The sequence below is a fragment of the Electrona antarctica genome, assembly GCF_951216825.1.
Source record: "Electrona antarctica genome assembly, chromosome: 11".
NCBI lineage: Eukaryota > Metazoa > Chordata > Actinopteri > Myctophiformes > Myctophidae > Electrona > Electrona antarctica.
Genome location: NC_136792.1, coordinates 40,459,375 through 40,473,936, shown reverse-complemented (window position 1 = coordinate 40,473,936; position 14,562 = coordinate 40,459,375). Strand labels below are relative to the sequence as shown.

The window sequence follows — 14,562 nt, the reverse complement described above, 5'->3', positions numbered from 1 at the left end:
ACTACAAAATACTTTTCCGTGCTGATTTGAAGTTTGAGTTCTGGTATTGGTAATGCAGTGTGTCAAGAAAAATAATTTTCACAGTACACAGGTAAATACATTATCTTCAGAGGCCAAGACTGCTGCATGAGATCACACTACGAGTGAGTAGAGGTAAGTTCAAATTTCCATTGGAATCCTGAGTATAGAATCATTAACACAAGCTGATGAATCTTTTTGAATCCCGATTGAAATTTGAGCACTTTCTAGCGATAAAGCTACTTTCCTTCTCCAAGCTATACATTAATCCATTGAGACCTGGAACGCATCCATGTCACGTTAGCGTTTAACCACATTAACCATTAAATAGCAGGTAGAAGAACCGCAAGGGACACAGAACGGAAGGTTCCCGGTTTGATCCCCGGCTCCTCCTGGCTTAGTGAAGTGTCCTTGAGCAAGATACTGAATGCCTAACTGCTCCTAATGAGCAGTTGGTGACTAACTTACTCAGGCCTTTAAACATAGGCCATTGATGAATTGTTTCCACCCTCGTCGGTCAGTGATTTGGCTTTGGTTTATAAAAATGTACCAGTATATTATCATGTAGAAAATAAAGTCTATGAATGATTGTCAATTGAAAGAGGAAAAAAAGAAACCCACAAAAAAGCCAATAGTTCTAATGTGGCTGGTTGTTCAATCAGATATAATTCTTAAGATTAAACACATGTGGCAGGCAGCAGCATTTCTTTTTCACAAATAAAAGTCAACTAAGTAAACTATAAGAGCATCAAATCTTTTCCGCATTATGTCCAATGAGGGAGCAAAGAAATTTGGGGAAATAAAGTCAACAAGACAACAGAAGTATATGACTTGGCAATTTGCAGAAATAAAACAACAACAAAAAAACAGAATATCTGAAACTATATACAATACATTTCATCACCTTCGCTAAATTAAATCCAATTGTTTTGGAATGTATAAGACGAATGTAATGACAAAAGTTTTATAATCACGAGACGTACATTATTACGCATTTACATAAAGCACAGCCTGTTTGGGGTCGAGTTTTATATCCAAGTGTCACAACAATTGCTGATGTTGTAAACTATTGCCCCAAGAGGGTTGGGGCATGTTAAATAAAAAAAAGTCCTAAACCAACCATATGCTAGGGTCACAATGTTTGCACATCCATGTGCGTGTTTGTTAAGCAGGGAGCTCATGCCAGTATGTATGGGACTGACATGTCTGATCCTCACCGAATGCTGTTCTGCAGGTCTCTCCACTACAAACGACACATGATTATCCACATAACCGACACAACAATAAAGAGGCCTGTCGCAGCAAAGGTTTTCAAGTGCGTGTGTGCATTAGGCACAATACATCTTATCTCACGTCCACAATATGTGTGTGTATGCAAGTATAACTAAATGGGCAAGGGTAGAGGCAGCAGTGGCTCTGGAGGTAGAAAGGCCATCGTGGACTACTTGGCTACTAATGGCTACTTCCGGTTCGATCCCCGGCTCTTCTGGCTTCGTGTCAAAGTGCCCTTGAGCAAGATGCTGAAAACCTGGCATCCACCGACGGTGTGTGAACATATGACTGTAATGCACATTTTAAAGTGCTTCGGATAAATACGCCACAGAAATGCAGACCATGTACAGTAACTGTTTTAATTGTCTGTTCCTTAACATGATGGTCCATAGCTGGCAGAGTGTTTCCCTCTGGTGGTCACCGCGTGTCTAGGAGCCATAGTCAGTCTGGAGTGGGGACTCCTCTGTCTGGCCCTGTGGGCACTGCCCCTCCTGACTTGACTCTCCTCCCATGTCCCCCAAGTCCATGTCTGGGAGATCCTCCTGTACGGGCTCCGATGCTGCCTCCTCACAGTACACACACTCCTGGTGGAATCATAAAAAACAAGCACTCTCATTGATACACTGTCTAGAATGGATAAAGGTTGAGTGGACTCCTAAACAGTACTAAATTGTAGAGATTTTAAAAGGTTTTTTAAAATAGTAAAACATGGCAAATAAGTTTAGGGATAAGGGTTAAGGGGTGGCGCAAGATATAGGGCTCCAATTTCGTCGCATCCTTTACCCGCAACGCGGTCCGCAATTCAGCCGCTGACCGAACATTACGAATATAGGAGCTTTCTCTGTCCCTTAATGGTTTTCGTCCAGCATCACCCGCTATCTTCTTTGCCGACACCGGTATTTGCGCCTAGAGGTGTGGTCATGGGCGTGTTGGCACGCTTTCCCCTAAATTGCTATTTTGGTCACACACATTTGGGAAAGCGATAGTGGCAGCGGCTGCGGCTATGAAGCAATATAGCACTAACGTGCGACGGTTAAGGGATCTATTAAAGGGATCTCTTAAAGCCAAGACTGGTGATTGGTTAAATATGATTTAATTATTGCAACGCCCAAACCACACCTATGCATAATATAACGGGTAACGGAGGTGTTTAAGGGATTTAGACAGGTAACCAAAATACCAACTTTAGTGGGGGAACACCCTTTCCCCACTCCTAAAACCCCAAATAGTGGCTTTAGAGAGATGAGACAAAAATGGAGCCCATAGCCCCTTGTGCGTATGGGGAAATTTGAATATTTCTAAACTGTTCTTGTGTGTGTGGGGAGGAAGGGGAGAATGTTTAGTCCTGTCACAAAGCTGCAAAATGATATTATACTCTGCATCTGATTGACTTTTATACCACTTGAATGGTATAAAAGAGAGATTTCTCCAGATCGGGTAAATTGTCGATCACCGATCGAGTAATTTGTAGTGAAAATCGTCTGATCAATAGTCGGTGGCCGATTAATCGGAGCACCTCTACTAAATTGGCAATTTTTTACAAAATGTTAAAAAAAAGAAAGAAAAAAGAAGAAATTTATGCTGTGGAAAATGGACGGTTTACCCTTCAACTTAAAGGACAACTTTAGTTTATTTCAACCAAGGTTCAGGTTTTAGGTTGTTATTAGACAAAGTAAAAGGTGAGTGTAATCTTTTTTTCAATTGCTGCTTTCTTTCGTTTTAGCGATTTTAGCTATTTTTGACAGGGGGTGGGGGCATTCAAAACATGGGGCTAAATACATCCTTTTTTTTTACAAAATTTCACGGCAATTTCTTTATTAATATTTACTATAGTCCCCAGGAAATTACATCTGGCCACAAAAGATCACAGGATCTACTGAATGTGAAGGTAGAGGTACTAGGGGGGTGTCATACTGTGTTGTAAAAAAAAATACATATTTAGGAGTAGGACCATGTTCGAATGCCCCCGCCCCCTGTCAAAAATAGCTACAATCGCTAAAACATAAGAAAGCACTCATCTTTTACTTTCTCTAATAACAACCTAAAACATGAACTGTGGTTGAAAAAAACTAAAGTTGTCCTTTAAAATGATTGGATGTCCACAGGTTTTGAAGCAATTTGTAGCAATTGTAGAACTATAAGACGTTAAACGTTATACAAAATGATTATCGGTATATGTATAATAAATGTAAATATAAAATACATATTTCTTATCTCTGGATCCCCAATCCAGACTGTTAAATCCTCAGGGTTTATTTAACTCTGACAGAGTACAAATGGAACCAAATAGACCACAGTAGGAATATTCATTTATTCACCGGCAACGTAATTATCAAAACTGTACACACAATGAATTACTTCATACTCCGCAGTTATGACAGTGTCAAATGTGTGTGGGTGTGTGTTCATGTGATGCTGACCTTGACGTTGATAGCAGAAGGCAGGCCTCCCCTCCTCACCCAGGGGTGTTCGGCCATCAGCTCTCTGCGCTGGTCGGAGGAGAAGCGTGGCTGGCTCTTCTGCATCTGTCTCAGCCTCTCCTTGTCCTCTCGCAGAACCCTCTGTATGTCTCTGTAGGTCAGGTAGGAACACGTCAGGATTTATTATCACGTCACCGAGTCAAAATATCAGCACGGCTTGTACAAAAAAATAAAAACTAGTAAAAAGTCAACTGCAATTGAGTTTCTTTGATTCTATGTGCACCGATACTGTGATACTGTGTGATACTGACTGAGATACTGATATATAGGAACTTAAAAGTATATTATGTTAGTTCCATTGATCCAAGCAAGAACACAATCGACTTATAATTAAAGTACGATGTTGGGAGCTTCATAAAACATTAATTTGAGGTCGCGCTAACCATATTAATAGTCCGATCGCTAGAACACTGCCGCGATCCTGACACAACAATGGACGATTATCACTTCCGGGTCATTCGGCCGATTAACGCTTCTTCTTCTCTGCTTATGTCGTGCATATGTGTTACACGCTTTCAAAATGCACGTGCCCCACCCATGTGACCACTTAAATAACACTTTCCCTGCCAGCTATTAATACAATTATTAGCTGTTGGATCACTACACATCCAGAACTCTAACTCTTTATGCTCCCTCACACATACATTGCGTGCAGACAATAACACACCGCAGGGGCGTCAGTATGTTGAAAATCTGTTCTTTTGCGTGCAATGGGAGGATGATGAATCAATTAAGCTCATCACTCACCTGGATGGCATCTCGTAGGTCATCATGACTTTGTCGTCCGCGTTGGCCATTAGCAGCCACAGAGGCTCCTGGGGGACACACTTGACAGGTGTTCAACCTCCCCTTGACCGGACACCTGGCTCTGGGAATGGGACTGGCCCCTTGTTCGGCCTGAGGTGGCCGAGCCAGTGTCCTCCTGCAGAAGGACTTCCAGGTCAGTGAGTGAAGAGTTGCTGTCACTGTGGGCCCCGTGCACTGGAGACGTCATCTGCAAAACGAGGAGCCGAACATCACAAATCCATGGCAGCAGGTGTTTGAATGCAACAAAAAGCATTACAAAAGACCAGCACCACACCGGAAATAGACTGACTGTAGCTACGCAGTCTGGCTAGCTTTAAGTGTCTCAAAGCCCGGGACTGTAGGCTCAAAGAGTTTTTAATGGTTATTGATAAACAATCTGCTAACGACCTCATTTGACAGTTCTAAGACACCTCTCCTTCTTCCTACGTTCTCCATGCCTCTCACCTGAGGGACGACCACAGCTCCTCCCTGCTGTCCTGCTGCTCCTGCTGTGCAGCTGTCCTCAGCTCCAGCTGATGGCCCCGTGTTGTTCTGTCTCTCTGCGGAGCGCTGCATCTCCTCCATGCTCAGAAGGTTGAGCTGCAGAGGAGTGCTGCACCGTGACTCAAACAGAGACGGCGACGAGGGCACCTCATGACCCGCCGACGCCGGGGTGGAGGAGCGAGATGCGGCCCCCTCTCTGGGCTCCGTTGCAAGAGATTTAGAGGGCTCAAAAGTCAGGCCGTAGGAGCAGGGCTGGTCTGGGTAAGAGGCTTGGCTCACAAACGGAGCCTGGACTGGCAAAGACGGCAGGGCCGTGAACGGCTGCTGGGTAGTGTAGGCCGCCTGAGGGGCTTCGAAAGGCTGCTGGGTAGTGTAGGCTGCCTGAGGGGCTTCGAAAGGCTGCTGGGTAGTGTAGGCCGCCTGAGGGGCTTCGAAAGGCTGCAGGGTAGTGTAGGCCGCCTGAGGGGCTTCGAAAGGCTGCTGGGTAGTGTAGGCCGCCTGAGGGGCTTCGAAAGTCTGCAGGGTAGTGTAGGCTACCTGAGGGGCTTGGAAAGGCTGCGGGGTAGTGTAGGCAGGCTGGGCAGGGAATGGTTGTTGGCTATTGAAGGAGGCTTGTGTTTGAATTGTGTACGCAGGTTGTGGGGTAAGGAAGGGCTGCTGGGTAGTGTAGGCAGTTTGGGTTTGCGTCTGCTCAGGGAAGAAAGCTGGACTAGGAGGCGTCCCCATCTGATCCATTTGACCAAGCTGGCCTATTGGGGGAAACAGATAGTTGGGCAGAACCAACGCCACCACTGGAGTAACCATAGGGGTGGGATATGGAGTGGCAGTGGGCGGAGCATGGCTGTTCTGTCCTTCCCCATATCCAGTGGAGAGGGAGGGGTCTGGGCATGGGGCCAGCGCTGGGGGGGCAGGGGGCGTGGGGTGAACAGGGAGCTGGTAGGCTGCTGGCACCATGGCTCGGTAGGAAACACTGAAAGCTGATTGGGAGGCCTCCGACGGGGACCAGGAGGTTTGGTTGAGACCCTGGAGTGGGAGGCGAGGTTTGCGGTCAGAGGCGGAGCTGTCTGATGAATCGGGCCGCTTCAGTCGAGGTTTCTTGGACTTTCTGTTGCGGCTTCCCTTCTTGGCGACGGGCTCAAACCTGCAGGCACCTGGTTTAGAGCTCCCTTGGACACCAGGCGATTCTAAAGGGAGATTATATAGCATGTTGGTTCAGGAAGGAACGTGGATATAATTTACCTACAAGCACAGTGACACGGTGACATGGAGAAAGCGTTTTGGAAAGTGATGAACATTGGAAGAATACAGGCAAGTGACTAACTATATGCTGGTCCTATGCAGATAATATATCATGCGTCCGATCAAACTACTTTATGTTCTTTTTGGCAAGCAAGCAACACCCCTGCACGATGGAGTAGATAAATTATGCTTTTTGACAGCCGAAGGAACAGTGCTAGAGTGCAGCGCATCTGTGGTTGGGAAAAACATAAGCACACATGTGACGTGTATTAAATTTAATAAGATGTTGTTGGTCACGTATTTTGGCCTACCAGGAAAATGCCCCCTAGCGGAAACCCTGGGGGATGCACACGCAGATCCGACACACCAAAGATCTGACATGCAGGAACAACATAGTCGGACATGCGGTCGAACATGCGCTGCTCCCGTGCTTGCGGTTAGCTTTCTGGTTTAAGGACTTCAGTGTTTTGTACCAAACTATTGTATGAGTACCGAACAAAGAATGTTTGCTTTCGCCATCTTGGTTGAAGAAGAGTCTGGGCAATTAAGTTTTAGTCTTAAAAAATGTCTCAATCTTATATTCGTATACCTCTGAGGTCAACGATTAAAGTGTTGATTGATGATTCAACCTTGATGATTAAACCTTTGAGGGGATTAAGTCCACCCATCAAGCCCATTAGTGTCAACCTCAGACCAAGATGGTCTGATTTTGAATCTGAATGGCTTTGTGTTACTGCTATTGTCCTGGCTCTGCTATAATTAAGAGCCATTTAGGAGTTTAGCATATAAGGGTTTGTTTACTATCCTGTTCCCTGTAGGCCTATTGGATTGGTGTTGTTTAAGCCGTGTGGCAATTTGGTGTTTAATTTTAAAATCCACTGCTTCTCTGCATATCTCTGCATATCTTCCCATATCTCCTTTCCCCTTAGGGTTTGAGGTAGGTTGTCGGTCTAATGACACTCGGACCAATAGTATGTCGAAACTAAAGCCTGTACCCAACCCTGGTTCAGGTAACTGTTACTGATCTTAAAAGATGAACAATAATTGTGTTAACCGAGGTAATATTAACGTTATGTTCATTGTGAGAGGCCCTGTACTGTACGGTACCTTGAAAACGGGTCAACTCTCTGTGCTTGTGGAGGTAGGTGGAGCAGTCCTTCTGAAAGGTCCTGGCACTGCGGAGATCTCGACAGCTGTGGAGGAAGGCCTGCTCCTCTTTCTGGGTGTGCGCAGCCAGCACCTGCTTGGTCAAGTCCAGCCTTTTGTAAGCCTCCTTCTCCTGGCTGGGCGAGGAGGACACCACCACTGGGGGACTCTCAGCCACATCCTCAATGATCTCTGTCATGGGATTGCAGTCGCACACAAATGAGAAATAGCCAGTCACCACAACAACAACAACAACAACAACAACAACAACAACAACAACAACAACAGGAGTGCTAACTCTTAAAGGGCCACTTCACCCCTTTTGCAACCAGATCTTATTTTAATGATGTTTGGGAGACAAGAAACACTTTCCTGGGGTTTGTATGTGGTTAATATGTTTTTATTTTGAGATATTTTAGCATTTCAAAGTGTCTGTGATGTCATGGACACTGGTCTCACTTCCTTGTCTCAGTAAAACAGCCCTCCCCCTCTCCACAAGGTGGGGTGAGTGCAGCAAAGCATTATGGTAATTGTAGTAATCCAGCAGTGAGACCAGTGCCCATGACATCACAGACACTTTGAAATAAAACACATATTACACACACACAGAAAACCCCCATGAAAGTGTTTCTTGCGTCCTAAACATCATTAAAATAAGATCTGGGCCTGGGACGTGGCTCAGCGGTCCAGGCACCTTGGCCGGTAGTCCGAGTCTGGCAGTGTGCTGTGGGTTCGACTCCCAATCCCGACGGCCTTTACTGCATGTCACTCCCCCATTTCCTGTCAGCCTACTGTCTGTCCCTCTATAAAAAATATAAAATAAAAAAGGTGAAAGCCGCGAAAAAGAAAAAAAAGTAATAAGATCTGGTTGCAAAAGGGGTGAAGTGGCCCTTTAACAGAATCTGTTATGCTTTTAGGTTTACTAGTCGTACGTTAACCGTTTGGATACCGGAGAACTCGCCAGTTTACCAAGTCGCCATGGCAAAAAAATGTCATCAATGTCTTTATCGTTATGCTAACATGCTGTCTTCATCAGTGTAGTATGTCAAACTCACAGATGTTATAGTTCATTTCCAAAGTGATCAAATGGTCAGCTAGATGATGATAAAAAGGTGAGTATGTGAATACCAATGATAAGTAGGCCTACCATTTCAGGCATTGTTTACTAATGAATTACATTGTTTCGGTACTTTGGTGTTTAAACTTTTAGCTCTCTCTCTCTCTCTCTCTCTCTCTCTCTCTCTCTCTCTCTCTCTCTCTCTCTCTCTCTCTCTCTCTCTCTCTGGCGAGTTGGTAAACTGGCATAGCATGGCAAGTGTTAAAGCTACAATCCAGGACTTATTTGAATCAATGAAACATGACTTTTACCAAGCTGTATATATAGAGTATGGTAATACAATATAAATAGCACATCTGCAGTGGTTGGAGGTGGTCTCCCTGCTCTTACATGAATACATTTAGACCCTGGTGTCTGTAGGACACCTACTGGTTGAAAGATGTCAATAGTTATTTGAACCAGAAGGCACGTTGAATCTTTATGGTGTCCAATTCATCTTTGTGGTGCCATCTTTATGGTAGTTTGGAACATCCTTGCAATTGCCTCTCTCCGATCAGGGGGGGGGGGGGGGGGGGGGGGGGAAACAACGGACATGAAACATACAGATTGTATCTTTGACGTGCCTTTAAATGCATGTGGATGCCAGAATGGACACAGGGAGCTCACCAGATTCGGGCAACGGTTTCTTGTCGCCCACATGGACTATGGTGCTACGGTAGCTGCACTGGTACGTGATGGACACCACACTCTCTGCCTTGCTGAGCAGAGGGACAGGTGTGAGGGGACTTCCCACCACGGCCTTGCTGAGCAGAGGGACAGGTGTGAGGGGCCTTCTCTCTGCCTTGCTGAGCAGAGGGACAGGTGTGAGGGGACTTCTCTCTGCCTTGCTGAGCAGAGGGACAGGTGTGAGGGGACTTCTCTCTGCCTTGCTGAGCAGAGGGACAGGTGTGAGGGGACTTCTCTCTGCCTTGCTGAGCAGAGGGACAGGTGTGAGGGGACTTCTCTCTGCCTTGCTGAGCAGAGGGACAGGTGTGAGGGGACTTCTCTCTGCCTTGCTGAGCAGAGGGACAGGTGTGAGGGGACTTCTCTCTGGCTTGCTGAGCAGAGGGACAGGTGTGAGGGGACTTCTCTCTGCCTTGCTGAGCAGAGGGACAGGTGTGAGGGGACTTCTCTCTGCCTTGCTGAGCAGAGGGACAGGTGTGAGGGGACTTCCCACCACGGCCTTGCTGAGCAGAGGGACAGGTGTGAGGGGACTTCTCTCTGCCTTGCTGAGCAGAGGGACAGGTGTGAGGGGACTTCCCACCACGGCCGCAGCCCCGGAGGGAGGCGTCTTAGGGGCTTTCATGTCGGACAGTCCATGTTGGCTGTCCAACGTTAAAGGATCTGTAAAGGGGTGGACAAGAGAGGATTTTGTGTTGGCACGGGCCCACAGAAAGATAAACTAATGCATCAATAATGCCTGATTTATACTTATTTGTGCGCCGTTTTGCACTGAAAACAAGCAATCCACAAGGTCACAACGTCTGCACACAACTTAGTATGAATCAGTCTTTGCCTCTCAAAGCCAAGTGTTCTCTACAGCACACAAGACTACCAAACTGACACCTGATGTGACATAAAATAAAAGCCTTGATTTGGACAATCGTTGTTGTCTTCTCGGTACTTGTGTGCGTGTGTGTGTGTGTGTGTGCGTGCGTACCTTGAGATTCCTGCATGTCAGTGTCAGTTGTCAGTGTCAGTGTCAGTTCAACTTCCAGTGTGGAAGTTGAACACTTCCTCTTCACCGTGATGGGGACATTGTAACTCTCCAGGTACCTGATGAGAGACACGCAAACCCCACAGAGTGTGAGTGCACATACTGCAGCCGAGACACAGACAGAGACACACACACACGTGTGTGTGTTTTGATTGATTGATTGAAATATTTATTAACAGTTTGCAGAATTACAGTACATTTCAAGCACAAACTCAATACAAAGACTGTTAACAGTGTGAGTGGACGAGTGTGTGTGTGTGTGTGTGTGTGTGTGTGTGTGTGTGTGTGTGTGTGTGTGTGTGAATAAGTTTGTGTTCTGCCTATATTCTGTACATTTAGGGCTTGTTTGGACTCAAGCACTGAGACACATGATGTTTTGAGTGCGTGGGATATCAGAAGCAACTGAAAATATTTGTGCCCTTGATAATGTATTTTATAAATGTGGACTCAAATAAAGAAATTGAAATGTGTGTGTGTGTGTGGGTGAGACAGAGGGAACTGAACAAATGCGTGCAACTGTACATAGCAGACAACCAGTGTCAACAGGCACGCACGCACGCACGCACGCACGCACACAGACACAGACACGCACACACACCTGATGACACTGTCGAGGCAGTTGATCTGCTGGTAGGAGTAGACAGTCTGGTCTTTGCAGGTCAGGTCTGCCATGCTGGCTGTAGTACTATCCTTGGCCAGAAGAGGGGGCTCAGAATGCTTCAGACACACCACAGGGCTCTTCTGGACTGCTGCTGGAGAAAATACTAAAATGATTGCAGCTCACTTATTTTGAAATTATTCTTAGCTTCTATTTTTTTAAATGTGTTATTCCAGCCTAATTGTTTCTTTGTTAATTTATTAATAGCTATCCAATTGAACAAACATTTTAATAGTTATCCAAGTCAACACACATTGTTAATAGCTATCCAAGTTTGAATACACAGTCAAATTCGGAGTGTTCAACTTGCGAGTGTCAACATGTACTCCTACAGATGATTACACTAATTGAGTTCAACCCTATACTATACTATATGTCGTCGCAAAAAAATGCAGATCAAAGATGGGGAAAATGGCATTGTGAGCTTTTAGATCTGCTGTTTTTGTCAAATGTTCACCTATTATATCCAGAACACTGACGTGAAGGTTGATGTAGTGACATTAACAATGTGTGTTGAATGTTTTCCAATCGTTTGTTGTCAATGGAATAGTGTGCATGCGTGTTCATCTGTACTCATGGAACAATGCAAAATAAAATATCAAGATATATCAAGAAAATGTAATGATTATCTTTTTAGGCCGACCAGCTGAAGAAATCATGACATTTCTGAGACCATTCATGTTTCTGGAAGATGCTGCTAAACTGCTTCTAAACTTGTATTCCATTGCTAGTTTGATCACTTCAAATACTCTTTTAAAATAACTAAATGACTGAAAATAGGCAATCTACAAGCTCACGTCACACTGCCACGTGTTGTGAGCTGAGCTTGTAGATCTGCTATTTTCGGTGCGCAGACATGCTGGCTTCTTTTTTTTGAAATTATGTTTTTATTTTGGTCATTGTGTACGAGCATAATGAACAACTTCATCATGAGAATTACATTACATTCATACATATACAGAGATATATTTTCCACGTTCTCAATGGTGACCAAAGTTACAAACATTTTTCTTTTTCTTTGGAGCAAAAATACAAACATACAAACAAGAAAAAACAAAAAAGACGAACATCTGGGCAGCTCTTAAGGGAAAAGGGGGAAAGGAGACGCTTTCACATATCTACATTACAAATTATTTGTAAACAAGTACAGGGTCATACATTCAGCAAGTTACAATAGAAGAAAGGAAATGAGAATAAAACATAAAAAACAAAAGAGGCATAGGACGAGCGGTAGCAACACAATACTTTGTTTTCCCTTATTCAGCAAAAGTCTGATCGGACAGGTGCGATATATTCAGTCCATTTAGTCCAGATCCAGAAGAACTTTTCTTCCTGTAATCTAAGTGAGTACGTCAGTTTTTCCATCTTGTATATATCATGAATCATCTCGATCCATTCCTCTACCGTGGGTGGTTGTGGTTGCATCCACCTCCTAGTGATAGCCTTCTTGCTAGCCACCAGGAGGGTCAGAATTAATTTTTTATCGTTACTATCAAATAAGTCATGTGGGAGGTTTCCTAGGTATAAGGTATCAAAACGGAAGGGGATGTCGATCCCAAACACCGCTTCTAAATGATCATGAATCTCCTTCCAATATGTATCTAGAACTGGGCATTCCCAAAACACGTGAAAATGGTTCGCTGCATTATGATTGCATGACCTCCAGCAGTCTACTCCTGTACCTCTGTATCTTTTTTGCAGTGGTGTTATAAAATACCGTATATGATTTTTCCAATTAAATTCTCTCCACATATTTGAACATGTTGACTTCCATAGCGATTCGCAAGTTTTCTCCCATTCTTCTTCAGTTATAGTGAAATTCCCTTCTCTTTCCCATTTTTCTTTTACATATATCGTATTTTCAGTCGTGTTCTGCTGGAGACCATTATACAGTCTAGAGATAATCCTACTGCATGTAGGAGAGTCTCCTGCTGACAAAAACACCCTCATGAGGTCTGAAGACTCCAAGAACAAGGCACCACTCAACGTTTGGTTCATGTAGTTTCTGAGCTGCAAATATCTATAAAAATCACATTTTTCCAGGTTATATTTCTTCTGTACAGATTCAAAGCTCTTGAGTGCCCCCTTGTGTACAAAAGTGGTGTAATAGTTGGTTATGCCTTTCGAGACCCATCTCCTAAATCGACAGTCAGTTCTGTTTGGAATAAATTCTGTGTCATACGCACACCATCTCAGCATTTTTGCCCCATTTTTAAGGTCACGTCTTTTCAATGTTTCTTGCCAAATCTTTAATGCTGTATTAATCCAGGGGTTATTTTTATCTTTCATATTATTTATTAACCTATCATCCCCAATTATGGCGGCTAGTGGTATCCCCTGAGCCCATGCCACCTCAATATCTTTCCATCTTGCCGAATATGAAGGCATGCACCAGTACACAAGGGTCCTCAGCTGAGCGGCACAATAATAGTCAAACAAACAGGGGAGGCCAAGTCCCCCTGCTTCCCTTTTTAATTGTAGAGTTTTATATCTCACTCTGGGTCGCTTGCCCTGCCATATGTACCTGGATATCAATTTATCCCATTCTTTAAATTGGTTGGGTGCCACCTCGACTGGGAGGGATTGGAATAAGTACAGTAACCTTGGTAGGATGTTCATTTTAACAGAGTCTATCCTGGAACTAAGGCTCAAAAAAGGAACGAGGCTCCAACGTGCCAGATCGTCTTTTATTTTTCCATTCAGGGGGCCATAATTAAGATCCGTTATTCTAGACAAGTCTTTGGGCAGAACAATTCCCAGGTATCGTATTGAGTCTGCGTCCCACTTTAGGTCATACTTCCCTAGTATAGTCTCGGGCGGGTTGTAGTTAAAAGTGATAACCTGGGTCTTTTCGATATTGAGCTTATAGCCCGAAAAAGATCCGTATTTCTCTAGTCCCTCCATTAGAGTCGGAATTGATTGTGTGGGCTGTTTTGAATATATTAACAAATCATCTGCGAATAGCGCCAATTTGTGTTCACCGTCTGCCATGTTTATACCTTTAATATTTCCATTTTGTTTTATCATTTGGCTTAATGGTTCAATGAAAATCGCGAAGAGGCTACAAGAAGCGCTGCAGCCCTGTCTGACACCACGTTCCAGAGTAAAAGATTCCGTCAGGTCACCATTTATTTTTATTCTAGCAGATGGATTTTTGTACAACGCCTGAAATGTCTTGATAATAGACTCGTGAAACCCAAACCTCTTTAGTACCTTAAATAGGAAGCTCCAAAATACTGAATCATAGGCCTTGTGAGCATCAAGGCTTAATAGAGCTGCCTCCTCCCCACTCTGAACCATTTGGCTAACAATGTGTAGAGTTCTTTTAATATTATCTTGTGTTTGCCTTTGACGAATGAAGCCCGTTTGCTCTTTTGAAATTATGCAAATTAGAATCTCATCTAATCTTCGTGATAATATGGACGTGAATAATTTGTAGTCTAAATTTAGTAAACTGATGGGTCTGTAACTGTTACACTCGACTTTATCCTTTCCTTCTTTCGGAATGACTGAGATTATTGCTTCTTTCCAGGAGGATGGAGTCTCTCCGGTCTGCATTACCCAGTTAAAGGCTCTTAATAAAGTGGGTACCAAAACCTCCCTCAAACCCTTATACCACTCAGCCGTGAAGCCGTCTGTGCCTGGC

The 14,562-nt window shown here is 44.2% G+C and overlaps 1 protein-coding gene across 1 annotated transcript in view; it reads right to left on the bottom strand.

The window, feature by feature from the left end:
• Nucleotides 1-424: 424 nt before the first annotated feature.
• The window catches only part of LOC306932158 (period circadian protein homolog 2-like), a gene marked incomplete at its 5' end in the record, with an annotated part of 26,799 nt that continues 12,661 nt past the window's right edge, over nt 425-14,562 (bottom strand). Inside the window, 9 exon segments of the mRNA XM_079513859.1 lie at nt 425-1,874; nt 3,711-3,861; nt 4,518-4,611; nt 4,614-4,764; nt 5,022-6,244; nt 7,407-7,661; nt 9,169-9,885; nt 10,202-10,317; nt 10,857-11,007. Coding sequence (XP_079369985.1) covers nt 1,719-1,874; nt 3,711-3,861; nt 4,518-4,611; nt 4,614-4,764; nt 5,022-6,244; nt 7,407-7,661; nt 9,169-9,885; nt 10,202-10,317; nt 10,857-11,007 — 3,014 coding nt within the window. The 3' untranslated portion in view covers nt 425-1,718.